Raw genomic sequence first — 25,676 nt, forward strand, 5'->3', positions numbered from 1 at the left:
GCTGGGTGGAGATGAAGGGTATATGGCCATTAAGGCCAGATGGTTCTTCAAGATCTTCATAGACGACCATCAGGGTATACTCTCCTGTATATTACTGTACATTATTTCACTCCAACTCTTTAAGAAAATGATTTCCATAAATGACTGTGGGATGATTGATTGCAATGGACTTTCTGAAGGTCAAATAACTGTAGACATGTTCTGTATAGTGTTTTGTGTACTGTACCTTAAAATAAACCAGGCAAATATTTGTTGCTTAAATGATCAGGGTGTATTTATTGAAGGCTGTGAGTCTGAGCAGCTGTCCAACACAAAATGTCACTGTTTCTTTTGGTCACACACAGTAGTCAAGAAATGGGACAGAACAGACTGCAGTATATGTAGGTAGGCATCTCTTTAGCTGCTGAATATACAACATTTTAAATGCTCACAACATAAAATACCCTTTTCACCCCACTGTGTCAACCCAGACCTAACTGCTGGCTCAGATCTTTTCAGCACAGTTCCAGGAACTATAGTGGATGCTTGGCTGGGCTCTCTTCGGCTCAGTACAGCTTGGCTGGGCTCTGTTCGGCTCAGTACAGCCTGGTTTGGCTCTGAAAAGCCCTATAAAAACATCAAATCAAAGTCCCAAACACTTTCTCAAAGGCCTGCCTATCCACCACACGTCCCAGTCTAGTGGAGAAGTACAGCGTCTCAGAACTACTATATCTCTTTAACCTCAATATAGTCTCCCCTATGGAGTCCCCGGTGTCCCCCAGAGTCATAACGTCCGTCACGGGCAGATACACGTCCTTCCTGCGTCCCCAGAACGTCAGGTGCGACACTTTCAGCGTCGTCTGGGACTCATCCAGGTACATCATCCCGACGACGCGTCTCAGGTAGTGACTAGCCGAGAAGAGCATGACGGCGGCGAACGCCGCTATCCCCGTGCTGTAGCTAACCAGTAGGTACGAAGCATCTCCTTGGAAATACATGTAGTATACGGGTGGGAGTAAGAGCATAGTGATTCCAGTTTGGATCAGTTTGAGTCTGGAGACCGCTCTCAGGAGTTTGATGTGAGGTAAGGAGTAGATGAGGTTGTATTTTGGGGTGGATAAGTCAGAGTATTTGGTGAGAGCAGTGATGTGGGGGGATGGGGGTACTGGGTAGCTGTGTTGGATACTAGGCGTCCATCTTGGGTCCAGTCGGCTGACTACATGGGGTTGTGGGCCACAGATTAGCGACCTTGAGCTGCCTCTCAACACACAGTATCCTCTGCAGTGGGCCAGCACATGGTAGGACAGCCGAGGGAAGAGTGTTGTAGACCTATGCTGTGGGATAGAGACAGAGAGAGGGTAGGGTAGAGGGCAACAGATGGAGACATGAGAAATACAAAAATACTTTGTTTTTGTTTAAAACTACTAACTGTTTAGAGAGCAAGAAGCCATACAACAGAGAACTGATCATTTTGCTGCATCCTCATTCATCCAATTTATTCTAAAGGTATTATGTTTTACTCTATTCTATATTAGTGGCTATACAACTGACAGTCTAATATTGAGTCAAGCGACAATAAGAAATAACTAATTTACCAACCATGTTAGCTGGCTTCTATCTTGCAAAATATGTGAGAAAACTTCTCAGGAATGTATCATTCACGATGTTAGCCAGATGGCTAGGTCAGACCTTGCACTTTGGCACAGGAAGTAATTTACGCAATGTTCCAAGAGCAATTCCGCCCTCTTGTGGGCAGAGCGACATATGGTCAAAATAAAGTATTTGTGCAATAACTTGTATCTCTAATATTAATAAATGTGAACAATAATAATTTTTGAAAAGCATAATATTTATTGCGCAAGTCTTTTACATTTTATTTTCAACTTTAGGTTCCACAAACCTAAAAGTGGGAGGTCAAATATGACAGTTATGAGGCAACAATGTCGCTGTTTGATCATGTGAATAGGATGTTGTGAAACTACGCTAACGATTTCAAATGTTGCCACTGAATTATTTTGAAGAATGTCAAGACTATCTTCGGTGGAGTCCCGAGTGCCGATCTACCAAAGAAGTGTCACTGTTTGCAGCCAACTTGAACAATATTGAGACGTCTTTCCAAGCTTCGTTGGCCTATTAAAATGTTAACTTTATGACAGTGTTAATGCACTGTTGTCTGTCCAACAGCATAGCAGAAGTGTGTTGAACAGTCTACACCGCAGAATTGTGAGTCAGTGACCGTATGGACTCGGCGCAAAAATGCTGCAACTCGGAGACGAAATCGCCCTATTCTCTGTGGTGTTCGCGTTCGTTCTCCTCGGAACACGGAGCCCGATATGGTCCACCGCCCTCACCGCCTGCCTCTATGCCTTTCTGATCATGTTCCGTTTTCCCCAAGTCCCGACCAGCCAGGCGAGACAGGTGCTTCGGCCCGCTAAGAACGCTGCTTCAGGTGGGGTGTCCTTAGTCGCTCATCGGGGTGGAGGGCATGATGCGCCGGAGAATACCATGGCTGCCATCCGGGAGGTGAGTCAGGAAGTCGAGGACAGAAGTATTTGTTCAACAAGGATTCGTGGTTCGTGGCCACAACATTCTCTCTCGCTCTCTCTCCCCTTACATAGCCTCCAGATGATTATGGCAAACCTTCCTGGTCTCATCTACCTCTCTCTCTCTGCATCTCTAGGCACATAAGAACGGGGCGACCGGCGTAGAGCTGGACTTGGAGTTCACATCAGATGGAGTCCCTATTCTGATGCACGATGAGACTGTAGACCGAACCACCAACGGGTCGGGACCCCTCACACAGCTAAGCTTCTCTGGGCTGGGTAAACTGGACGCTGCCGCTAAGCACCGACTCAGGTGAGTGGGAAGAGAGAGATGGAGTGATACTGTAGGACAGCTCCGGTCCTGGAGGTCGCAGTGTGTGCATGTTCTTGTCCCCAACACTAAAACACATATTCAAATGAATAACTGCTCATGGTTTAAATTGTGTTCTGTGCTTATTAGTTAGCTGGGACAGGACCAATGATGGCACGGTATATGTTATGTGGTTCCTACAGTGACAAGTTCCAGGGAGAGAAGGTCCCCACTCTGCAGGAGGCTGTGGAGGAATGCATCAAACTGCAGCTCACCATCTACTTTGATGTCAAAGGTCACCCAGATGAGGTACAGCCAATCAGAAGCCTCAGATAAAGATTTTTGTGACTATACACAGTTTCACACTACTGAGTACTTCTTTGTCTTCTTCTTAAGCCTAAGCTTGATAATTCTCTTGTTTGCTGTTTAACACTTAGATCAGTCATGGACCAGCTAGGCCTGTTGAAAGCCTGTGGTTTTAGTCAGTGGTCCACTTCAGTTCAAGAAACTGAGAATTGAGAGCAGTCATCTAACTCGGCGGTTCCAAAACGTTTCCACTCCGGCCAGCCCCTCTTCCATCATTGGGGGAATATCTTTTGCTGTTTTAAAGCTAATTTCCCACAATTCTACACATTGTGTGTTCATGTCATATCTGAGTGACTCATACAATAAGAGAATTCTGACAAGTTACAACTATCTCTCTAAGGTCTGCAATGACTAACATGAAAGAGGAACTGATGATGCACTACCCAATTTTCAAAATTACACCTTGTGCATTCTACTATTACAACATTCAAGAGTAATTTTAAGGCCCGACTGAGATTTTTTTTTTTGGGGGGGGGGGGCTCTGCACCCCCTCTGCCGACCCCTTTGCACGCCCCACAGTTTGGGAACCACTGATCTAACTGACCCCCCAACAGTTGCTGGCTCACCAGTGGGTCTGAGAGGTACACATACACAAATATACACAGACTCTACAAACAAACAGAAAGTGTATTAATGACCTTTTCATGTTCTGTTCTTCTCTCCTCCTCTCCCAGGCAGCGGCAGCCCTAAAGGAGATGTATCAGAAACACCCTGTGCTTTACAACACCAGCATCGTCTGTTCCTTTGAGCCCAAAGTCATCTACAGGGTAACTGTGGGCTGTTGGGTTGACAAGAGGATAGTAGTGGGCTGTCTGTATATATGGGTGCTGGGTTAGATGTGTCTATCTCTCTGTATGAGAGGACTAACAATTGTTTTAAGTTTCCATGAAATGGCAGCCATTTTAATTTCAGCTTCACTATGGGAAGAAAGTTAGATTACAGATAGACATTTGAAAGATTTGACCTGATAAACTCGTAGTAAAATCCCTTCTCTCTTTCTCTCCATTGCCCTCTAACCCCTGATCCCAGATGCGTCAGGCTGACCCGGAAGTGGTGACGGCGCTGACCCACCGGCCATGGAGCCTTAGTCGGTTGGGTGACGGCACGCTGCGCTTCTCGTCGCTATGGAAACACCACTGTATGCAGGTGCTAGACGTGATACTGGACTGGGCCCACCACCACCTGCTCTGGAACCTCTGTGGCGTCTCTGCCTTCCTGGTGCAGAAGAACTTCATATCACTGTGAGTCACCGCTGTCTATTTAGAGTCCAAAGTGGCTCCCTATTCCCTATATCGTGCACTACATTTCAAGTTTTAATGTCACGTGCAGAAGGACAGTGAAAAGCTGTTATCCCAACAATGCAGTTATCAATATCAATGTAGTACTATAAAATACATGAAGGTAGAACAAAAACACACAAGAAATGGAAGTAAGAAGACCACGAGAACGAATGTAAGTAAGCTACAGTTGAAGTCGGGAGTTTACATACACCTTAGCCAAATACATTTATAAAGTCAGTTTTTCACAATTCCAGACATTTAATCCTAGTAAAAATTCCCTGTCTTAGGTCAGTTAGGATCACCACTTTATTTTAAGAATGTGAAATGTCAGAATAATAGTAGAGAGAATGATTTATTTCAGATTTTATTTCATCACATTCCCAGTGGGTCAGAAGTTTACATACACTTAATTAGTATTTGGTAGTATTGCCTTTAAATTGTTTAACTTGGGTCAAACATTTTGGGTAGCCTTCCATAAGCTTCCCACAATAAGTTGGGTGAATTTTGTCCCATTCCTCCTAACAGAGCTGGTGTAACTGAGTCAGGTTTGTAGGCCTCCTTGCTCGCCCACGCTTTTTCAGTTCTGCCCACAAATTTCCTATAGGATTTAGGTCAGGGCTTTGTGATGGCCACTCCAATACCTTGACTTTGTTGTCCTTAAGCCATTTTGCCACAACTTTGGAAGTATGCTTGGGGTCATTGTCCATTTGGAAGACCCATTTGCGACCAAGCTTTAACTTCCTGATTGATGTCTTGAGATGTTGCTTCAATATATCCACATAATTTTCCTCCCTCATGAAGCCATCTATTTTGTGAAGTGCACCAGTCCCTCCTGCAGCAAAGCACTCCTACAACATGATGCTGCCACCCCCGTGCTTCACAGTTGGGATGGTGTTCTTCGGCTTGCAAGCCTCCCCCTTTTTACCTCAAACATAATGATGGTCATTATGGCCAAACAGTTCTATTTTTGTTTCATCAGACCAGAGGACTTTTCTCCAAAAAGTACGATCTTTGTCCCCATGTGCAGTTGCAAACTGTAGTCTGGCTTTTTCATGTCAGTTTTGGAGCAGTGGCTTCTACCTTGCTGAGCGGCCTTTCAGGTTTTGTCGATAAAGGACTATTTTTACTGTGGATCTAGATACTTTTGTACCTGTTTCCTCCAGCATCTTCACAAGGTCCTTTGCTGTTGTTCTGGGATTGATTTGCACTTTTCGCATCAAAGTTCGTTCATCTCTAGGAGACCGAACGAGTCTCCTTTCTGAGCGGTATGACGGCTGCGTGGTCCCATGGTGTTTATACTTGCGTACTATTGTTTGTACAGATGAACGTGGTACCTTCAGGCATTTGGAAATTGCTCCCAAGGATGAAGCAGACTTGTGGAGGTCTACAATTATTTCCTGGGGTCTGGCTGATTTCTTTTGATTTTCCCATGATATCAATCAAAGAGGCACTGAGTTTGAAGGTAGGCCTTGAAATACATCCATAGGTACACCTCCAATTGACTCAAATGATGTCAATTAGCCAATCAGAAGCTTCTAAAGCCATGACATAATTTTCTTGAATTTTCCAAGCTGTTTAAAGGCACAGCCAACTTAGTGTATGTAAACTTCTGACCCACTGGAATTGTGATTAAGTGAAATAATCGGTCTGTAAACAATTGTTGGAAAAATTACTTATCATACAGAAAGTAGATGTCCTAACCGACTTGCCAAAACCTATAGTTTGTTAACAAGAAATGTGTGGAGTGGTTGAAAAACAAATTTTAATGACTCCAACCTAAGTATGTAAACTTCCGACCTCAACTGTATATATGGTTAGTTCCAATACTGTATTTACAATGTGCAGGGATACTGGATCTATAGAGGTAGATATGCATAGGGGTAAGGTGACTAGGTATCAGGATATATGATAAACAGAGTAGCAGCAGAGTATATGATGTATGTGTGTGTGAAGTCAAAATAAGTGTGTGAGCAAATGGAGTGTGTGTGTTGGAGTGTGAGTGAGTAGAGTCCTGTGAGTGTGCATAAAGACAGTGCAAAAAAATATAAACATTCAAGAGTCAACTCAGATTGTCTGTGTTGCCATTTTTTTTAGCTACTTAGCAGTGTTATGGCTTGGGGATAGAAGCTGTTCAGGTGCCTCTTGGTGTCAGACTTGATGTACCGGTACAACTTGCCGTGCGGAAGAAGAGAGAACAGTCTATGGCTTGGATAGCTGGAGTCTAATGATTTTCTGGGGCTTTATTTTTTTTGTACATTATTTTTTACAATATAAAACACACACATACAAACAACAACAACATCCTACCTGCCCAGACCCACCTGCTCACACACCCATCTCCAGCGCCCGCATCGCTCTCCGCCACGTGACCTCAAACTGAACCCTTTTGTTTCTCTCTGTCACCTCACCTACTTTCAACATTGAGATAATAAAGCATTTGACCTTTCCATAGGGTTAACAACGGAGGATTAGTTGATTTCCAGTTTTTAAAGTATACGTTATCTTTCAAGATAATTGACGAGGCCGTCCTTTCACACTGCCTGATATAGAGGTCCTGGATGGCAGGGAGCTCGGCCCCAGTGATGTACTGGGCTGTCCACGCCAACCTCTGTAGCGCCATGCGATTGAGGGCGGTGTAGTTGCCATACCAAGCAGTGATGCAACAAGTCAAGATGCTCTCAATGGTGCAGCTGTAATCTTTTCAACCTCCTGAGGGGGTTATGTCCATTCCCTATATAGTGCACTACTTTAGACCTCTATATGATGACATGATTCTGCTTGAAGGAGCGATGTATCTTCTGATGAAACAAAAGATTTGCTGCTCTCGCCCTTATGTACTGTTGCTTTGTTGTTACTACACGCCACAACGGTTACCCACATCGTTAGCTGTTTGAAGTGTACACACCCTCAATAACCACTGTTATAGGGATACTTTGGGATTTTATCTAGCATGCTAGCAGATACCCATAGACTCCCAGTCATTGCGCTAACGCTAATTAGCATTGGCTCACGAAACTACCTCTAACTTCCTTCATACTGGACACAGAGACATAACAATGGTATCCATGAGTTCATTTTGGGGTTGGTGGCGGCACCGTAATTGTGGAGGATGGGCACGTGGTAATGGCTGGAGTGGAAAGGTATCAACAACATCAAACCCGTTGTTTCCATGTGTTTGATGTCATTACATTCGCTCAGTGCCAGCCATTATGATGTTGCCGTCCTCCCCTCAGCAGCCTCCATTGCACGAGGTCATCTGACTCTGGGGAAGTAGATAAAGGGCTAAAATCACTAAGTCTCCCTTTATTACACATCTCATTTTACATCACATGTATTGATTTGATTGGCCATTGATTCCTTATTGACTTTCTCTTCTCTCTTCCATCCCCAGGGACTATGTCCAGTACTGGGCTCAGAGAGGGGTTGAGGTGGTGGGCTGGACAGTCAACACAGCTGAGGAGAAACAATACTACCAGGAGATACTCAACGTCAACTACATCACTGACAGCCTACTGGAGAACTGTGATCCTCACTACTGAACAGACACCACACACACAGAAACCTGCACAAAACGCACACACACTGAAGCGAGTTAAAATCCCATATTGGACACATACGGCTTTAACCCTGTGTTACTTATCTTACTGTGTATTGTATGTCCGAGACACATGATACAAATATTCAGTCCAGTACAGAGCGACTTTATTTAGTGAACAACATGTCTCCAGGTTCACCTATGTACTGTGATAACCAACTCAGGAGTGTACCTACTGCACAGTTACATTTTAGTCATTTATCTAGAGAGATTTACACTATTGAGTGCATACATCTTCATAATGGTCCCCGTGGGAATTGAACCCACAAACCCTGGTGTTGCAAGCCACCATGCTCTACCAACGGGACCACAGCTCATACATATGTCATATTTTGAATCCATGACCATTCCCATTGTCAAGGATCTGTGTAAATATGAACACTTCATTCTCACACAGTGCAATAATGTGCTTTTCTGAAGGGATAGTCTAACTGGAATAAGGAAAAGTCTGTGGGTATCCAACCAGCTTCCAATGAAATACTAACCTAATAAGATGCATTAACTTGAATGAAATAATCTTATAGGAATGGAAAAATAAACAAGTATGGATAAAGTAGATTTGTTCAGCTTCTCTCTCCCTCTCTCTGTCCTTATGCAGTGTCTACGATATGGTTTCAACTCTGCCACAGGCTTTCCCCTCACCTCTTAAAACAACATAAGCAAAGTCTGAAGCCGAGGCTACTACCAGTGTTCAATGACTGGACATTGGTCAGCAGTCTCTAAGGTGCAAGGTTTATTACCTGGTGGGAGCCCGACTAGTAACAGTGAGTAAAGTTCAGGGCAGGGTACTGGGCGGAGGCCGGCTAGTGGTTTCAATCTCTCGGTCACAGCTTTGACGCGCCTGTAGTGTCTCTGCCTTCTTGAAGGTAGGGGGGTGAACAGGCTCGGGTGGCTGAGGTCCTTGATATTAGGAGGCAGGATTAGGGTTAGTCCCATACATTGACCTATATAGAGTAGATGTGTCTGAGTGTAGGGGGCAGGGTGAAGCCTAGGTAGACTAGTATTACCTTGGTTAAGCCTGTCTGAGCCTCCTCTCGTCACCAGCGAGCTTCAGTTACCAAACATGTCTTGCCCGTCTTCCATATGTTCTGACTCCCAGTATGTATGTTGAACATACATACTAGGCTCTTCCACAACAACCAAAATGCATGCCTTATGCAAATATATATATTTTTAATTGAACTATGCAAGTCAGTTAAAAGCAAATTCTTATTTACAATGATGGCCTACCCCAGCCAATGCTGGGCCAACTGTGTGCCACCCTATGGGACTCCCAACCACAGCAAGATGTGATACAGACTGGAATCAAACCAGGGACTGTAGTGACGTCTCTTGCACTGAGATGCAGTGCCTTAGATTGCGCCACTCGGGAGCCTTAGGCTCCCTATACTAAAAAGCTTAAGGCTGTGTTTGCATAATGACTCGTATTAAATCAGAGAACATTTGTGCTGGTAAAAAAATGGACTTCAGCAATCTCTGACTTAATTTCCCAATTTTCATTCCAAATTTTAAACCCGATCATCGTGAATAGGCTTCAAATCTCCACGTGCTCGGATTACGGGTCAGCAGTAGTGCGTTCTGAAGGGCGCTCCTCCTCTAAAACCGCGACGGTTGGGGGTGTGTAGTGACATGACCGGGGTGCCCATGACTGTTATGATGAAATCGTGTGTGCGGTGTCACTGTTTGTACGCGTACTGTAGGATAGGGTTGCCTCTCACAAATGTGAATTTAATCAATATAACTAACTGTATTATCTATTCAAAAACATTTATCGGAAGGGTAGGAGTTTCTTCTCCAACAGACATTTGAATTCCATATCCGTATTGAATCACCTTGGTTGAGCTATTGGCTATACCCTTGAAGCACTAGCAGACTGGCTCTTTAACCAAACATATGCTTATTCGTAGCGGCGTCGATCACAGCACAGGACAAGGAACATATTGCAGTAGCAGTACCGAGATCTCTTAACCGAACCGGAGACGTAGGCTACGTAGCACTGAGCAGCTGACTTGGAAACACAGGCGCTATAATTTTCCCAACGTGGCTGCGTCAAGAGAACTCGACCAAAAAGGGGATTGCTCAAGGGGATCGATTTAAAGACCACCACGGTATTTGGAGTCGACACATTGTAAACTACCACTCTCGACTTGTTGAAGATAACCCACTTATTTTTCATTCGCAAAACTGAAGTTCTCGGCTTTCACATGATGTACACTATTACTAGAGGTCCCAGTAAACTTGTTACACAGCGCAGGACAGGTGAGCATCCGTTATGTAATTATGGTTTCTCTTCAATCCAATTATGTATTGCTTATATTGTTATTATCGATAGTAGCATTCGAATCATGTCAATAAAGCAGTAGTGCACTTTTCAAAACCTAATGAGCACGGAACTGTGTTTAATTGAACCTAGGCCCTCGATTAGATCTGTCGGATTTAAAAGCATATTTTAATGACAAGCATGCATGTTGTGATCAGTGCAATCTTGCTATTCTCTTTCCATTTCAGGTCCCACGCAGCAAATTGAGAATAAAACCAACGACTTGAAGCTCAAACCGACCCCCTGGTTATCCTCAAAGTAAGTTGCCATATTGCATTTATCATAATCATATCAAGAAGCGCGAGCAAACCAGTCAGCTGAAGAATCCATGGTACGTGTGTGGTGTATAGTGGAATAAACATAATCATGTAACGTTGATTCCACTATCATTTTTGTAGTACGTCACGATTCACGGAAATTAATTTGAGAACGTTCGTAATCCTGTATGGTTACTGCAATATAGTGTCGATACACCGATAAATTACATTGTATCGTTGAAGTGTTATTGCAACGTTTTCTACATTGTTTGGAAACGGTCTGACCTTGCGAGGTTAGCTGACAGGCTTGCTGGCTAGCCGCGCGTGCTAACTTTGGCCATTTGTTTACTGTTTAAACGCAGTAGAGAAACATTAACATTTTTGAACAGCCATTCGAGCCTGGGGAGTTTTGTCAGTAGTTACATTGTAGCCAGTGTAGAACTATGAACAACGTACCCTGAGAACGTAGCGTGGGTTCAAAGTGAAATATGCCTCGCGCGCTCTGCAAGGGCACACAAGTTTAGCAATGGTGCATTTGGTTGAGTAAGCAAGCTTTTCCCCCTGTCATTGGCTACATACGTTGGTATATTTTCAATACAGGATCAAATACATTCATAAATGTAGTTTAATGCACGTGTGTTACATAATAGCACAGTCATTCAATCGTTTCCTGGGAATCACTCCAGACTTTTATAACCCGTCTGCTGTTGTCTCCGTAGCAACATCTGTATAAGGAAGTAGGTTCAGAGGAATCCCACCAATCCTTACATTTCTATGGTAGCCGAGTGGGCATGACATGCGATGTGGGAAAATAGAATTCCTTAATATTCTAGACCAGGGCTCTTCAACCATGTTCCTGGAGAGAAACCCTCCTGTATGTTTTCACTCCAACGCCAGTTGTAACCAACCTGATTCAGTTTATCAACCAGCTAATTATTAGAATCAGCTGCGCTAGATTAAGGTTGGAGCAAAAACCTAAAGGAGAGTAGCTCTCCAGGAACCGGGTTGGAGACCTCTGTTCTAGACATACATTTTACTTTGCATGAGTATATGCACTTATCTATCTAGTGCATTTGGGAATGTATCAATGTCCTCTGTTTTCAGTATGGACTGACTGGTTTAAATAGGTATGATGTGAGAATGTATGTATAATTTGAATGGAAGGTGATGCCAAATAAAAAACATCCACCCTGGATGGACAATAGTTTTATTCAATAAAAAAAATAGTTCCTTTTGGGTTTTATGCTAAAAGTATAATCTAGTGCCCAGCATATACATTTCTGAAGCAAGACCAGCTTTCCAGAGGCGTAACACAATACGATTTCACACACAGTTACTCATTTACCGTCATCTTCTATCTGTCTAGCTCTCCAACCCCTAAGATAGTGTTTAATCGCCTGAACGGGAAGAGATACCACACTGCAGCCTCACAGAAGGAAGACACCACATCTGAAGGCTTCACCCCGGCCCATGAAGAGAATGTCCGATTTGTGTACGAAGGTGAGACACATTGACTACTGGACAGATGAGACATTACCCATTTTTCTCATGCATAGAGCCATGGACACTCACTCACATGGTATAAGGAGTATTGTAGACTCTCAAATATGAAATTTGAAGGTTATTATTGAGCCTATAGTAAGTCCTTTTATGCACACACATTCCAGTGTACATCAGTTGAATGGAAGGCCATTATAGCTGACAGACATGTTGACCAGCAGCACTGACTCAGTGTTAACTCAAAGCTACATCTGACACACTGCCACTATCCACACCACCAGTAATGTTGATCTGGGAGAGAATCACTGCATTCAAGGACTAGACTACCTGATGCATGAGGAGAATAGACACTAAAGCAAACCGGGGGTGTGAATATATAGAACAGAGATGATGTATAGAAGAGGGAGAGAACTACATGGAGTTTAAACCTACACTCAAAAGCAAACGGGGAGGAGAATGGAACCCACAGAGTTTAAATGATGAATCAAGTGCAAAAGTCGAGGCATTCTTTGACACAGTTTGGGTATAGTTTAAAGATCCTCAAACCTTAGAGAACAACCTGTTCTGTTGTTCTTGGAGCACTGCTCAATGATAATGGTCAGAAGGAAGTTCTGGGCATATCCCGTTTGTCTTTATAAAACCTCTTACAGAGCACAGCTCTCATTTACAGAAAGCCTTTGACTCCGTTGTAGTGCATGAATAAGTCCAGTCACCACGGTTGTCATTTAATCTATGAAAACACTACTAAGTAGTGTAAGGTGAAAGCTCCTTTGCACTTCTTATAAGACAGTGAGCTTGGTATATTTTTGTACATTAACATTCAAATGCTTTTCACAGAAATGTATACAGTCAACACAGTGTAAGGGGCGTGTTATAACTCATAGTGAAACACACAACCTCCAGTCTTATCTCCTAGTAGTGTGGCTGATAATGTACTGTAGTTCTGTCCTGGTCCACTCGAGGACACATGGTTGGCTGTTTCATTTGAAGCACCTCTAGAGGAATAGTTTATTTAAAATAAAAGCACTTCCATTGGGCATTTTCTGAGGAAAACAACCATCAGCCTCATAGCGGGAAGTTGTGGTGTGACGGCTGCTGCAGCACCCCATGATACTGTAATATCACAATAGACTGATTTTTAAAAAGCACCCGAAACATTTCCCCGCGTCATGTCCAGTTGGTTTTATGTAGTCATAGGCTGTGTGTATGATACAACTACAGCATATAACACACACGGAAAAAGGTATTGGCTGTAAGGTGTATCTTCAGTTAGTGTGTGTACTAATGCATCTGTGTGTTCTCTCCACTCTGCAGCATGGCAGGAAATCAAGCAGCAGCTGGCAGGAGATGGAGAAGGCCGTGTGGAGCCTGCTGCTGTATGTGGCCAGGGGCCCGTGCAGTACGCAGAGAAGACCCCCAGTACCACAACGAAGAGTGAGTAGCTATAGGCCTTATTCACTAGCCGCCATTGTTGTTTAATCAGCCTCCATCTTCTCTACCGAAGACGTGCAACAATGGGAGAGGCTGTACACTAGTCTACCTCTACTTCCTATCTCATTACATCCAATTATGTGATGCCCAGGACCTGTATTCATAAAGCCTCAGAGTAAGAGTGCTGATCTAGGATCAGGTCCCCTGTCCAAACAATCTTATTTTGATCTGAAAGACGAACTGATCCTAGATCAGCACGCCTACTCATGCTCCACTTTGTCATGGTCTTAACCTTCTATTTTGGTGTATTTCTGTCTAGCCCTATAAATGTCTGTCTCAGTACTGTCTAAAGAAACACATCAGGCTAAGCAATTCTTGGCACCATCTTATCTGCAGCTAGATAGAGAGGTCATAAGGCAAGCTTTTGTTTTAATGTTTAACTCTCTGGTCTCTGAACAACTATCAGTCTCTCACCTTGGATAAACTGTCACTCCTCCTGGTTGCTGATTTCACACAAAAACCTGCCCAGTCCTGTTCACTCTGTAGGTCATTGGACAGTTACTTAACAGTAGATGGACAGTACTGTAGTGTTTGAGGTTACAGAGAGAAAGAGTGAAGCGTTAATGTAATATCTCAATTAGCAAAAATCTCACCAATACTGTTTCCTTTTTCACACACAATTGCCTCTCCTTCTCTCCATGCAGACTTGTGATATCCAGACAGACATACCATAATAGTAATGTTCTCTCATTAGCACCTATTCCCCGTCTCCTTACAGACTTTGTGCCTATAGACCTGGAGGAGTGGTGGGCCCAGCGCTTCCTGGCCAACATCGCTAACCTGTCGTGACAGCGAGAGAAGGGACAGGAGGTGCTAACTTGCGTGGAAGCCACATGGGCCAAGCTGTGATCAGAAGAAGAGGTGGAGAGAGGACATTCTGGTTCTGAAGCTACAGTTTAGTGGGCTTCCTGTATTTTGTGTTCAAAGGAATACTGATATCTGCACCGTGCTAGGGGAGTGTGTGACACGCACACATTGCTGTACCCCTGAATGGTCCTGAAGCTACGAACTTTTAGACTGAACGCTCCACCTCCAAGGAAAATGCCTGTTCCTGATTGGCTAATCAACCAGAAGAACTAATTCATGAAGAGTATCTGATTTTTCTTCCACTTGTGTTTTCTTTTTAACAAGTACCTCCCTGCCCCAACATGAGTTGTGCTCAGATTGAATGAAGTCTATTTCTTGGCTGGTCTTTGGAGAAAAACAGTAAAATATTTTTCACGATTTTCTTGTGTGTTGGAGTTATTCCTGGGTAATCCAGGGCTTTTGAATGTGAACTATTTCGTCTTGTGGACAATAACCCAGTGAAAATAACCCAGTGAAAACGGCTTAGTCCAGACTAGTATAGCATGCTGTAAAGATAGGACACTAGGAAGAGAACATAAACATTACTTAATTATAGAAGTCCAACATCCAACCAATATAAACAGGAAACAGTTCAACCAGAACACGTTACAGCCTTAATTGCCACTGATTTAGTTTAGACTCAATTATTTCCCGCAAATCCTTTCAAAATCCACTTTTGCCTCCACTGTATCCCCTCAAAGGTAACTTCAATCTGCCATTTTAGCTGCCCCTCTCCTTCCCCTCCCTCCAGCCCTGGTCACCCCCTTCCCTCTTCTCTTTCTTCCTCCCCTCAGTCCAGGCTTGGCTGTGGTAAACGTAATGCACTGGGAATCCAGGTAGTCTAGTAGCTTGGCGGCCCCCAGCTGGATACCTGCGGCCTTGAGTCTGGCCTGGAGGTCTGACAGGACCAGGGGCTGGTAGTGGAGGATCTGCCCGTAGAGGTCAGGGTCTGACTGGATGAAACGACGGACAGCGACGAGCTTGTCCTGGAGCTTGGAGGCAGACTGCGAGGCAGTAATGTTGTCGTTATCCGAGTCGTCAGAGAGGCACTGCTCTGGATTAGACCTGGAGAATAGAGAAGTGTCAATGTTACTACATTTGACTTTGAATTTAGAAGTCAAGTATTCTAGACAGACACATACATGAACAACAGCTGTTAAACACACACTCCCAGTGCTAACCTCTCAGAGTCTTCACTGGGTGCTGTGGAGGACGTATTGGATCCCTGAGAGGCAGAGAGAGGCTCCATGTCCTCCTCATCACCAGGCAGTTTCACCAGGGAGACGGTAGGTGCTGCTTTTCCACCAGGCTCTTTAAACCCCCCAGCCTGGGCACAGGACACTGGCTTTCTGGTGGGCTCCGTGGTGGGTGGGGGCCCGACGGCTCTGGGGCGACCCAGGGAAGGTGCCTCGTCCTCGGACTCTGAGCTGACGACCTGGTGGGTGTACTGGTGGATCTCCTTGAGCTTCAGGATCATCTGGCGCTTGGGTAAGGGACGCACACCGAATCTAGAGGGAGGACACAGAGCAGGATGGCAACAGAAAGAGATGGATGTAGAGAAAAGAGATTGGGGAGGTATAGACAGACTACACTGACAACTGCCATACACTGTGCTCCTGTAATCTCAAATATCAAAGAACAATCAATGGAGGAAGAAGGACTGGGAACTAGATAAGGCTAGGTCTCTTAAGATGGTGGTAGTGATGGGGGAGTGAAATGACCACATGAATTAAATAACTGATAGAAAAACTAATCTAAAAAGGCAGAGATACCAGAGACCGTTCTAAGGTGATGTGTTGGGGGAGTCAGACCTGTTGAGCTTGTTCTTGAGGTCAGGTGTGTCCATGTCAGAGTAGCTGGGCATGGGGGTGATGGGGACCAGGGGGCCCTGCTGGCCTTTCCTACGGGGGGCCACTGTGGAGAGAGGGGTCAAAGGGTAGAGAAATAAGATGTGACAAAACAGTGAATGTGTTTCACATGTTTATTGCATTTCTGGATCAGAATAACACGAATGGAAGACTGTTCAATATTTCAACAGTAGGAAGCAATGAAGCTGGCTTTGAACCCGAGCTAGCTAGATGAAACATTATAACCTCTATACAAGGGGCTATAACTGCTGAAAGTGTATTACCTGGAGTCTTGAGCTGGGCCACTCTCTGAGCCAGAGCTACAGGATTCACCCTCTGAGAGAGAGGAAGAGCCTCATCCTCTTCCTGCCCCCAGTCGTCCCAGATCTCAGCGTCCAGGAGGCTAGCGTTGATCTCTGGGTTGGCCTGGGGTGTAGTGGTGTTGGGTGGAGGTGGAGAGGGGGTGGAGTAGGCTTTAGGAAGAGGAGAGGGGGTAAAAGTAGAGGATGTTCCTGTTATCTCTCCATCTCTCCGGCCCTGTCTTGGAGGACTAGCCCCACCGCCGCTGCTCTGTAGCCTCAGACTGAAGCACACTGCCTGGGATCGTTCTCCGTCCGTGTCCCCTCCTCCTGCGTTTAGGCCCCAGGAGTCATCGAAGGCCATGGGTGGCTCGTCCATCCCGAGGAAGCTCTGTTGAAAGCTGTTACTGGACCTCTCCATGTCTTCTCCCATCTCTTCCTCCTGCTCTTCCTCTTTCACTACACTCCTTTCCAGTTCCTCCATTTTCATAATCTCATCCGATTCCTCTCTCACCCCCCTCTCTTTCTCTCCCCCCGTCTCGCTATCTCCTGGGCTGTGGAAGTATTTAGACTCACTGGATGGTCGGCGTTGTCCGGGGGAGCCGCTGTTCTCTCTCGGTTGGGTAAGGGACTCCTTATGTGGGGACGAGGATGGGTCGGAAGGGTCCGAGAGGGATAGGCCCAGAGACCCCTCTCCCCCTCTCTTCCATGGGCTCCCAGAGATCCCCAGCCCCCTCCCTCTCTGCCTGGTTCCGTTGTCCCCCTCCCCGTCTCTCAGGAGAGGGGAGGCCAGAGACGGAGCAGAGGGCTTGGGTAGATCTGAATAAAGGGGAGTGGAGCTGTATGGCTGGGGGACGTTGTGGAGAGGAGTACCCTTGGTGGAGGGGTCTGGTGGGGGGATGACGGAGAGAGAGGGGGTCAGGCGGGGTAGGCAGGAGCGTTTTGGTTGGGACTTGGAGGGGACTGTGGATCCAGAACCACTGTTGTATTTCTGGGAAGAGAGGTCGTCATGGTTGAGACCCAAGCTGGAATGCCGAAGCCCTCTGCTGTCTGATTTCTGCCTAGAAATAGAGGACTCTGTCTGGGCAGAATGTGTAGAAACCCTGGGTGGGTGTGAGGTCTGGCGGCTAGGCCTGAAAGGGAGGGTGGGAGAGGAGAAAACTGACGCTGCAGAAGAGGAGGAAGAAGAGTTGGCCTTAGGAAAGAGCTGAGTGCGACGCATGCTACTAAAGGTCTGGGTAGAGCTCGTCCTCCTGGACGGTAGGGGCGGAGTGGCCGGGATGAGCCAAGACATCTCTGCAGAACAGTCCATGAGACTAGTAGAACCAGCAGAACCAGGGTTGGAACATGGTTTATAACCTGGAGGATCTGGATCTAAGCCTTGATCTGAAGGTGAGACAGAAGGATCCCTCACAAAACCACCAATAGTCTCTTTCTCCTTCGAGGTGGGTTTCTTAGGTTCTGTGTCTGATTGAGTTGTGATTCGGGTGTAGCCTTGGTGGTTCTGGGAGAGATGAGTAGGGGGTGGTGGAGAGGGGCTGGTAGGTCCTAGATCCCCTACCTCCATCTCTTCACTAGAGTCAGACAGAACTATAAGCTCAGGTTCTTCTTTGGTACTGTGAGGAGGAGACACGGGTACAGAAATACTATACGGACCATGACTCTCTCTCTTTAAGTCCTCTGGACTAGATGGTACCTTCTCTTGGAGTATCTCCTTACACACAGGAACTTTCCCTCTTCCCACCACTCCCTTCATCCTAACTCGTGCCCCGGTGTCAGTCACTTCCCCTGGGGACAAACCAGGAACAGGTAGGGCGGATACACCAGGGACCAGAGGAGGACTGATGGAGAGGTCAATGATTTCAATGGCTGAGTACTGGAGGGTAGGGATCGCCGTCTGTCTCGTACCCCCATCGACCCTCACCCTTGTGGGCTCGGAGCAGGAGGACGGTGGGGAGGTGAGTTCTGGCTGTCTCGCACCCTCCACTACCATGGTCCTGGGGGGCTGGGAGCGGGAGGGTTTCTGGATAGCCCTGTGGGGTTGGGAGTGGCAGGATGGTTGTGTTGGTGGGGAGGTGTGGGGCTCCTCCTGCACCCCCCACGAGTCAGAGAAGAGGCGGCTGTAGCTACGGTCTAGACTAGCGTTTAGTTCTTGATCGACAATCGGACTGGAGTGGAGGCTTTTTGTCGTTGATACCTCTCCAACACTTCTTGAGCTTGTGACGTTTGATTCAAATTGTTTTGTTCTGTCTGACTCCATGGTGGCTGTTCTAGAACGTTCTAGAGCTCTACCTTCTGATTTGTTGAGATCAGTTTTTATCCTATTTGGATTCCCCCGGTCTGTGTCGATGTCACCAATAGCCATGTCTGCCACTAAACTGGGAGGTTTTGTTTGAGGGGACATCATGCATGTTAATTCACCCTTATCTGAGTGTTCAGCCAATGACTGAGCTTGGATTGGAGCCTCCTGCTCTTCTTCTGTCTCTGTGAAAAATGTCACTCCTCCCTCCTCCTCCTCTTCTGATTCTTCCTTTTCGCTCTCTTTTCCTTCATCCCTCTTTCTCTGAGTGGCAGCAAACTCATATATCTCCTCCATCTCTTCTTCGTTCACCCTTTCTTCGTTCGTCTCTCCATCTTCTATGGTCACGCCATCCCCTCGCCCCTCCATCGCAATCCCTCCTTCCTCTCCTCTGTCCTCATCTTCCTCAACCTCTTCTTCATTCCACATGGAGCGGAGGAGCTCCATGAAGACCTGGTCTTGGTGCTCCTCCTCTCCCCCAGATTGGTGCTCCTGGGCTGGGCAGTCTCCCCACTGATCCCCCTGTCCCTCTACACCTCTGTGGAGGTCTGTCTGAGCTGGGTAGAGCTGGCACAGCTGCTGCAGCTCCTCCAGGTTGAACCTGATGAGGAGAAAACAGAGAGAAAGAAGGAGTTTTATAGAAAGAGAGACAGAAAGCAAGAGGGGAAGGGGGATAAAGAACAATATGTTTTTTGGTTCATTCTAACTCACCCTTTACCTGAGAATTTTGTAATATTTTCTTTACTAAGATTAAGTCATATCACTTAAACACCAGTCTAGCCATCCAGGCGGAGGTGTTGAGTCAGACTTTACCTGGCTGCCAGCTCCTGAACGTGTGGCAGCAGGGTGTGTGTGAGGGGGCAGTGGGCTGTGTAGAGGTACTGGAGCAGGGTATATACCGCCTGGCCTGGTACCTCACCCAACAACACCCTTTGGGCTGAGGGCATGCCGTCCTCCTGCACCCCGAATCCACTGTCATGGACCTGGGGGAGAGAGAGGGATGGAATGAGAGAACGAGCGATAGAAAACAAATGAAATTCAACTGTAAATATTAATGTTTCAAAGGAGAACCATACAAGCAAATGGACCTCGGGGAGAGAGAGGGATGGAAAGAGAGATGAGCGATAGAAAACAAATGAAATTCAACTGTAAATATTAATGTTTCAAAGGAGAACCATACAAGCAAATACAACGAGGCAAAATCCACACGTGCACTCACCATCTGCGCCAGCAGGGGGCATCGAGCATACAGCATGAATGAATGGGTGAAGTACACCTCCCCACTGTCCACCTGTAGCTGGACATCACTGAACTGGGGGTTGTTCACCATACTGGTGAGGTCTGAGGCCAGCCTGGACAGCGCCACCTATGGGTCAGAGACAGACAATGGCTACCAGCACAGAGCAATGATCAGGCAACAAGAGTCCAACAGAGTTATGATGAGATGGTGATTATATTAGCCCAGGTGTGGCCAACCCTCTTTCTGGAGAGCTACTGGGTGTGTGTAGCATTTTGCTCCAACCCTACTCTAACACACTGCACTCAGCTAATCAAGGTCTAGTTATTAAAATGTATACAATAGAGTGGAAGACTTCTTAAAAAGGTCCCTTACTGATTTCTGGCTGCTCCTGTTGGTATTTCTGCTTTGAGGAAGAGATCTCATCTGATGGCTTTCAGTGTTTCTACTGCTCTCTGGGATGAAGCCACTGAGACACAGGTCAGGGGGTTCGTCTGTGCTCTCAGGAACAAAGCCACTCAGGTGGAAGTCTGTAGCAGTGTTCTCTTTGTCTGAGGGGCCGAGGGAAGATTAACAACGTTAGAGGTACAGTAGGTTTGACTTTCAGGGATGCTAGTTAGAGATGCTGTGTGTGTGTTAATCTGCATGTCTGTGAGCGTGTATATACATCCTGTGTCTGGAGTGGAAAAACAGGGAATGAGAACGTGACCAGTGATGAAGATGCGTCTAGCGACTCGCAGGCACCGAGGCCCAGACTGAGGACTCCATCACGATTTATGGCTGACCATATGACAGATAACGCAAAAGTCAAACACACCTTATCCGTGGCGGGACGTTCCCATAGAACCCTGGGAGCACGGACACCGTCGGGGGTGTGAAGACAGATAACTTGAATCGACGAAATGAATGTTACTTTGTGAATTACATTGTCGTGTTTGGATTGATTCAAGAGTTCATAAAGAGTTGTGAATGTTGATATGTTTCATTGTATTGTAAGTGCTATGGATTCATTGTTACTGTGTTATTCTACTCTGTTCATAGAGGGAGCGACCAGGTGTGAGCTCTTCTCATTCAGATAAGGGAGGTTCTGGAGTTCCTGAGTTATTGTAATGAATTTTGTTTTAGCCGAACTCCGTGACGTTTATTAGACGAGGAGAGATTCTGAGACCTGGAGCTCAGGGGAGAATAAAAGATGGGTGGAAACCTGGTTCACGGAGTCATTGGAAACCAATCTCCTGGTGTAGCGTTCAGTTACACCATAGTGGGTCTTTTCAACATTTAGACTTTGACATATTTTGTATCTTTTGACATTGAAGACTTCTGGTATGTAGCATTTCATAATTGTATTCTAATTGCACAAGTGTAATAAATGAGATTACTTTTAGATGGATAAGAACGGCAGCTGTCATATTTCTGAGGAACATTCCTCGTGTTATTAGATGTATGGTCTAATGGTAAATGTTATTCATACTACACACAGCAGATGTGCTTGGCCTCCAACTGTGCAGCTCTGAGCTGAGGTTAAATCAATCATTTAATGCTAGGACATTGATCGCAAGATATTAGCTGTCTATCAGAGCCTCTGAATAACTCTAAGGGTCATCTTGGACATGTAACTTATAGTATTCTGAGTGGTGATACAAGGCTCGCTACCTTGACTAGATCCACGGATACACTTTTCTACCTATAGCATTCACATGGTAATGGAGTCAGACTGAAGACTATGATATGCTTATATTAGTCCTACACTTTTACATGTCAATGTCTTTGTGTTTTGTGCACATTCTTCCCCCTGTGTTTTCCTGTATATAACAGCTCTCCCAGGAGTAGCTCTCACCTCTGGTAGGTCCTGGGGTAGAATAGCCCCACTGTGAGAGGGTCATTCCCTCATCAGCCAGCTCCATCAGGTCACACAGAGTCTGGCTGCCCACTGGAAGGTGCCCTGTCCCTGGGGTGGAAGGGAGCGAAGACGGGGCTGCCTGGGTGGAGGAGACTGGTTGTTGGGAGGAAGGGATAGATTGCTTGGTCATAGAGATGCTTTCTGTTGAAGAAAGGTTGGTGGAGGATCCAGGCATGGCCTTGGTGGGAAACACCATATCCATCTAGAAGAAGACAAATTGAGTGAAATAAATGAAAGTGTGAATGAAAAGACCACAAATCAAGATACACTCATACTTTTAACACAAATCAGAGTATTAGAAGCAAAGATGTGAAAGTATGAGTAACACACGCACACGGGCTCTCACCTTTACAGACACCCAAGGCTGTAGAAATTCTCTGAGCTCTGGGGTGTAGAACTCAGAGATGACCTTCGGCCCTCCGTCCCGCAGCGCACTCTTCTGCCAGAGGGGGCCAGCACCCGTTCTGCAGGAGGGCATGGAGCTGGGGCAGCGTGTGGGGGTGGGAGGCGAGGGGGCGCGGGTACGGAGGAGGAGGCCAGCCACGCGCTCCTGTAGTCGCCTCAGGGTTGTCTCCGAGTCCTGGACCAGGAGGAGGGGAGGGGGGCGAGGGGGTGCACCCTTTTTCCTCTTGCCACGCCCCTTACCTGGGGGAGGGGTCAAGACAAAAGGCCTCGGCTATGATATTAATCATATAATATAAACATCAAAATGTTTATACATGTATAGTTTCATATCAATGCATTTAGTATGGTTTGCTCCTGTTTTACATAATAAAGGGAAATTGTTTTTCGTCACAGCAAATGCATCCTTATAATCATAGCATAATGCATTGCCCAAACAATACGTAGGTTCTGTCAAGATAGTGACTTACTCGTCTTACTTGGTTCAGCTCTCCACTTCAATGGTGACAGAGAAATGTGAGGGAGGATGACTGGGAGCTGCTGACCACCTTCTCTCTCCCTCTGTAACTCTCTCTGCATCTCCCGCTCCATCTCTTTCTCCTGCTCCAGTAGGGAGTGGGACAGGGCCATGGCCACCATGGTGTCTTCATCCAGGCCACGGGGCTTCTTTCTGGGCTTCTTCCTACCCGGGAGGCTGGGGTCCGTGGAGCCTTTACGCTTGGAACCTCCGGCCTGCGGACTGGGGGAGAGGAGAGGGTTATTCACGGGTGGAATAGAATAGTTTATTGTCCTCCAGCATTTGAATGCAGTGTTTCTCCTACATTCTTTCTCTAGGTGGGACAGAACAGCCCCAAAAGCATCATACAGGGGCAGTAGGGCACAACGTTCAGTAGGGCACAACGTCAGCTCTATCAAGTACACTTCTATCAGCAATGTTCAGTATGTTGCACCCTCCTGAACACGACTCAATGCTTCTAACATCAAAGTTATCAATTTAATGTACAGTAATAGCAGTCAAGTTGTTTGGGTTGGTTGATGGTTCAAAGGGGCGGGACCAATCAGACCAGGGTGACTCACGGTTGGTTGGCGGTGCTGTCAGTCAGGCCCTCTGCAACTTGTCTCTGTACAGCCTGCAGCAGCTCGGCAGGAGCCACGCCCATCGTGGAGGAGCAACGCTTGAGGTGGGCCGCGCGACTCATCTGGGACTTGAACCGTTTACCACAGATGGGGCATTCTGGGACGCTGGGAGCGGGAGGAGGGGCGGGGGCAGCACTGTCCTCACTCTCGTCTAGACACCTGGATAAGGGGACATGGGGTGTCCCAATAAAGTAAACTGGTTTATTTTCCTTGTCTCCTTTCCATCATCTGCACTGATCTGAAAACACTGGATTGTTGAAGGCTAAACATCAGAAGCCACAAGATGACTTGATTTCACCTATCCAGTTCCTCAAGATCAGGAAAGGAAACGAGGCAGTATCTTCCTTGGAGTCAGACAGAATCTGGAATTATAATGGCTCTTTGGAGTCATTGACTGTTCTAGTAACAGACAGATTCTGGAGTTAGATGGGTGAGAGAGAGCAAGTGTCCAGTGTGTCCAGCTCCAGTCGTCCCTACCTGTTGATGTGTTGGGTGCGTCCTGTGGGGCTCATGCCAGACAGGTCTTTCTGGCAGAGCTGACAGAAGAACAGGCCTCCCTGCTCCAGGTCCACTACACTACCCTGGGCCACAGCCTGGGCCTCCCTGTCCAGCTCCTCCTGTAGACGCAGGGCCAGGGCCTCATCCGAGTCATCCACCTGGGGGTCCAGTGGTAGGGGAGAAGAGGCGGAGGTGGATGGAACTGAACAGGAAGGGCAGAGGTGGAGAGGTAATTAGCATGCCATTGAGTGTACACACAAATGAAAATACACACCATAGAATCTAGAGTAAAGACACAGTGATGGATCTCACCTTCATTATCTGGCAGTGGATGGGGAGCAGCACTGTCACTTTCACTCCCTGTTGCTTCAGGCTGATTCCTCTCACCATGCACCAGCTTCTGTGGATTGACTCTCTTGAACTGCTGCATCCTGTGTAGCACTTTCTCCTTCACCCCCATTCCCCTATCCTCAGGTTGAGACCCAGCAACATCCACAGCCACTGATGACCCATTCTCTCCTACACCAAGTTCCATACCGCCATTGACCACTGCTTGTTTAGATTTGTCTGTATTGGAGGGAAGTCGGTTTGGTTCATCACAAGTGGTAGAGATGGAGGAAACGTGTTCAGAGTTGTTACCCAAAGCTCCCTTTGAACTTGGGCCAACATCTTTCTTCTTCCTCCTACTCGTCACCCTTTTGGTGGGTATGTCTTTCACAGTGTCCTGGGACGAGGGCTCTGCAACACTTCTCTTCTCGGTTACGCCTGCTTTTCTGCGGACTCGTTTGAGCAACTTAGAGCAGAGGTCAACGAAGTCTTGATCAGAGTCGTCCATTGTGTTTGACTGTTAGTGGTCTGCTTCTTGCGCCACTAAATAGCTAGATGTGTTGTTTTGATAGTAGCTAACGTTAGCCTCTCGGGACTGAGAGCCATGGAGGTTAATGCTGCTAGCTAGCTAAAAATGTGAGGTGGCATTTGTGAAATATCCTCTCTTCAGCATAAATATTCTGCATAATTTAGGAATGAATGTGCCATTACTGCATGAAAATTGAACAGTTGCATCTGACAGTGAAAACGTGTATTACGAGCTAAATGTGTCTTTATTCAAAATACTCACATTCGACTGCTTCACATACTTCCGGTCACGTGACAACGGGATTGACGTCTACCCAGGTCATGTGATAGGGTGGATTTATGCGTTACAAGACCTTTATTATTTTAAAGTACTAAATAATTTACAACATTTAGAAAATATTACCAGTAGAAGAATAGCAATGAGCTTTAAACTGAAGTATAAGTGACCATATACATTTTTTGGGGCTTGATGGCTATTTCTTTTAATCCAACAATAAAATATTCTAAAATCCACAGCTTCTCCCCTGAAATCAATCATGGTAACAGTCATTTGCAACAGCTGTGTGTGTAATGTATATATATATTTTAAAGTAACCTTTATTTAACTAGGCAAGTCAGTTTTGAACACATTCTTATTTACATTGACGGCCTAACCCGAATGACGCTGGGCCAATTGTGCGCCGCCCTTATGGGACTCCCAATCACAGCCAGTTGT

General features: G+C 46.1%; 4 protein-coding genes and 1 long non-coding RNA gene across 8 annotated transcripts; 2 read left to right on the forward strand and 3 right to left on the reverse strand.

The window, feature by feature from the left end:
- Positions 1-248: 248 nt before the first annotated feature.
- tmem186 (transmembrane protein 186) lies at positions 249-3,960 on the reverse strand. 3 transcript variants are annotated; one of them, XM_024406948.2, is made up of 2 exons: positions 3,837-3,955; positions 249-1,308 (listed from the first exon to the last, which is right to left on the reverse strand). In XM_024406948.2, exons 1-2 carry the CDS (start codon positions 3,842-3,844, stop codon positions 618-620), a joined length of 699 nt encoding a protein of 232 aa, XP_024262716.1. In that variant the 5' UTR covers positions 3,845-3,955; the 3' UTR covers positions 249-617. The 3 variants fall into 3 exon arrangements, 2 of the variants coding, with proteins under 2 accessions (XP_024262716.1, XP_024262715.1); XM_024406947.2 differs by lacking the exon at positions 3,837-3,955 and adding an exon at positions 1,579-1,695 and having other exon boundaries at positions 249-1,313; XR_006079712.1 differs by having other exon boundaries at positions 1,176-1,313; positions 3,837-3,960.
- On the forward strand, positions 1,934-8,629 carry gde1 (glycerophosphodiester phosphodiesterase 1). Its single transcript, XM_024406946.2, has 6 exons — positions 1,934-2,502; positions 2,660-2,835; positions 3,036-3,141; positions 3,873-3,965; positions 4,228-4,439; positions 7,870-8,629. The coding sequence occupies exons 1-6, from the start codon at positions 2,236-2,238 to the stop codon at positions 8,015-8,017; spliced, it is 1,002 nt and encodes a 333-aa protein (XP_024262714.2). The 5' UTR covers positions 1,934-2,235; the 3' UTR covers positions 8,018-8,629.
- Positions 6,454-9,550, reverse strand: LOC121840588. Its single transcript, XR_006079713.1, has 3 exons — positions 9,081-9,550; positions 8,814-8,973; positions 6,454-7,740 (listed from the first exon to the last, which is right to left on the reverse strand). It is a non-coding gene; the product is annotated as an uncharacterized LOC121840588 (long non-coding RNA).
- Positions 9,551-9,760: 210 nt separating this feature from the next.
- Positions 9,761-14,865, forward strand: mcrip2 (MAPK regulated corepressor interacting protein 2). Its single transcript, XM_042304613.1, has 5 exons — positions 9,761-10,332; positions 10,582-10,651; positions 12,017-12,150; positions 13,465-13,584; positions 14,360-14,865. The coding sequence occupies exons 1-5, from the start codon at positions 10,278-10,280 to the stop codon at positions 14,428-14,430; spliced, it is 450 nt and encodes a 149-aa protein (XP_042160547.1). The 5' UTR covers positions 9,761-10,277; the 3' UTR covers positions 14,431-14,865.
- On the reverse strand, positions 14,702-25,279 carry slx4 (SLX4 structure-specific endonuclease subunit homolog (S. cerevisiae)). 2 transcript variants are annotated; one of them, XM_024406957.2, is made up of 13 exons: positions 24,419-25,279; positions 24,086-24,308; positions 23,549-23,767; positions 22,951-23,210; positions 22,416-22,714; positions 22,007-22,271; positions 20,545-20,720; positions 20,152-20,298; positions 19,746-19,915; positions 16,619-19,533; positions 16,299-16,401; positions 15,669-15,995; positions 14,702-15,552 (listed from the first exon to the last, which is right to left on the reverse strand). In XM_024406957.2, exons 1-13 carry the CDS (start codon positions 24,939-24,941, stop codon positions 15,195-15,197), a joined length of 5,985 nt encoding a protein of 1,994 aa, XP_024262725.2. In that variant the 5' UTR covers positions 24,942-25,279; the 3' UTR covers positions 14,702-15,194. The 2 variants fall into 2 exon arrangements, with proteins under 2 accessions (XP_024262725.2, XP_024262724.2); XM_024406956.2 differs by having other exon boundaries at positions 22,942-23,210; positions 24,419-25,277.
- Between the last annotated feature and the right edge of the window lie 397 nt (positions 25,280-25,676).

The sequence above is a fragment of the Oncorhynchus tshawytscha genome, linkage group LG02 (assembly GCF_018296145.1).
Source record: "Oncorhynchus tshawytscha isolate Ot180627B linkage group LG02, Otsh_v2.0, whole genome shotgun sequence".
NCBI classification, from domain to species: Eukaryota; Metazoa; Chordata; class Actinopteri; order Salmoniformes; family Salmonidae; genus Oncorhynchus; species Oncorhynchus tshawytscha.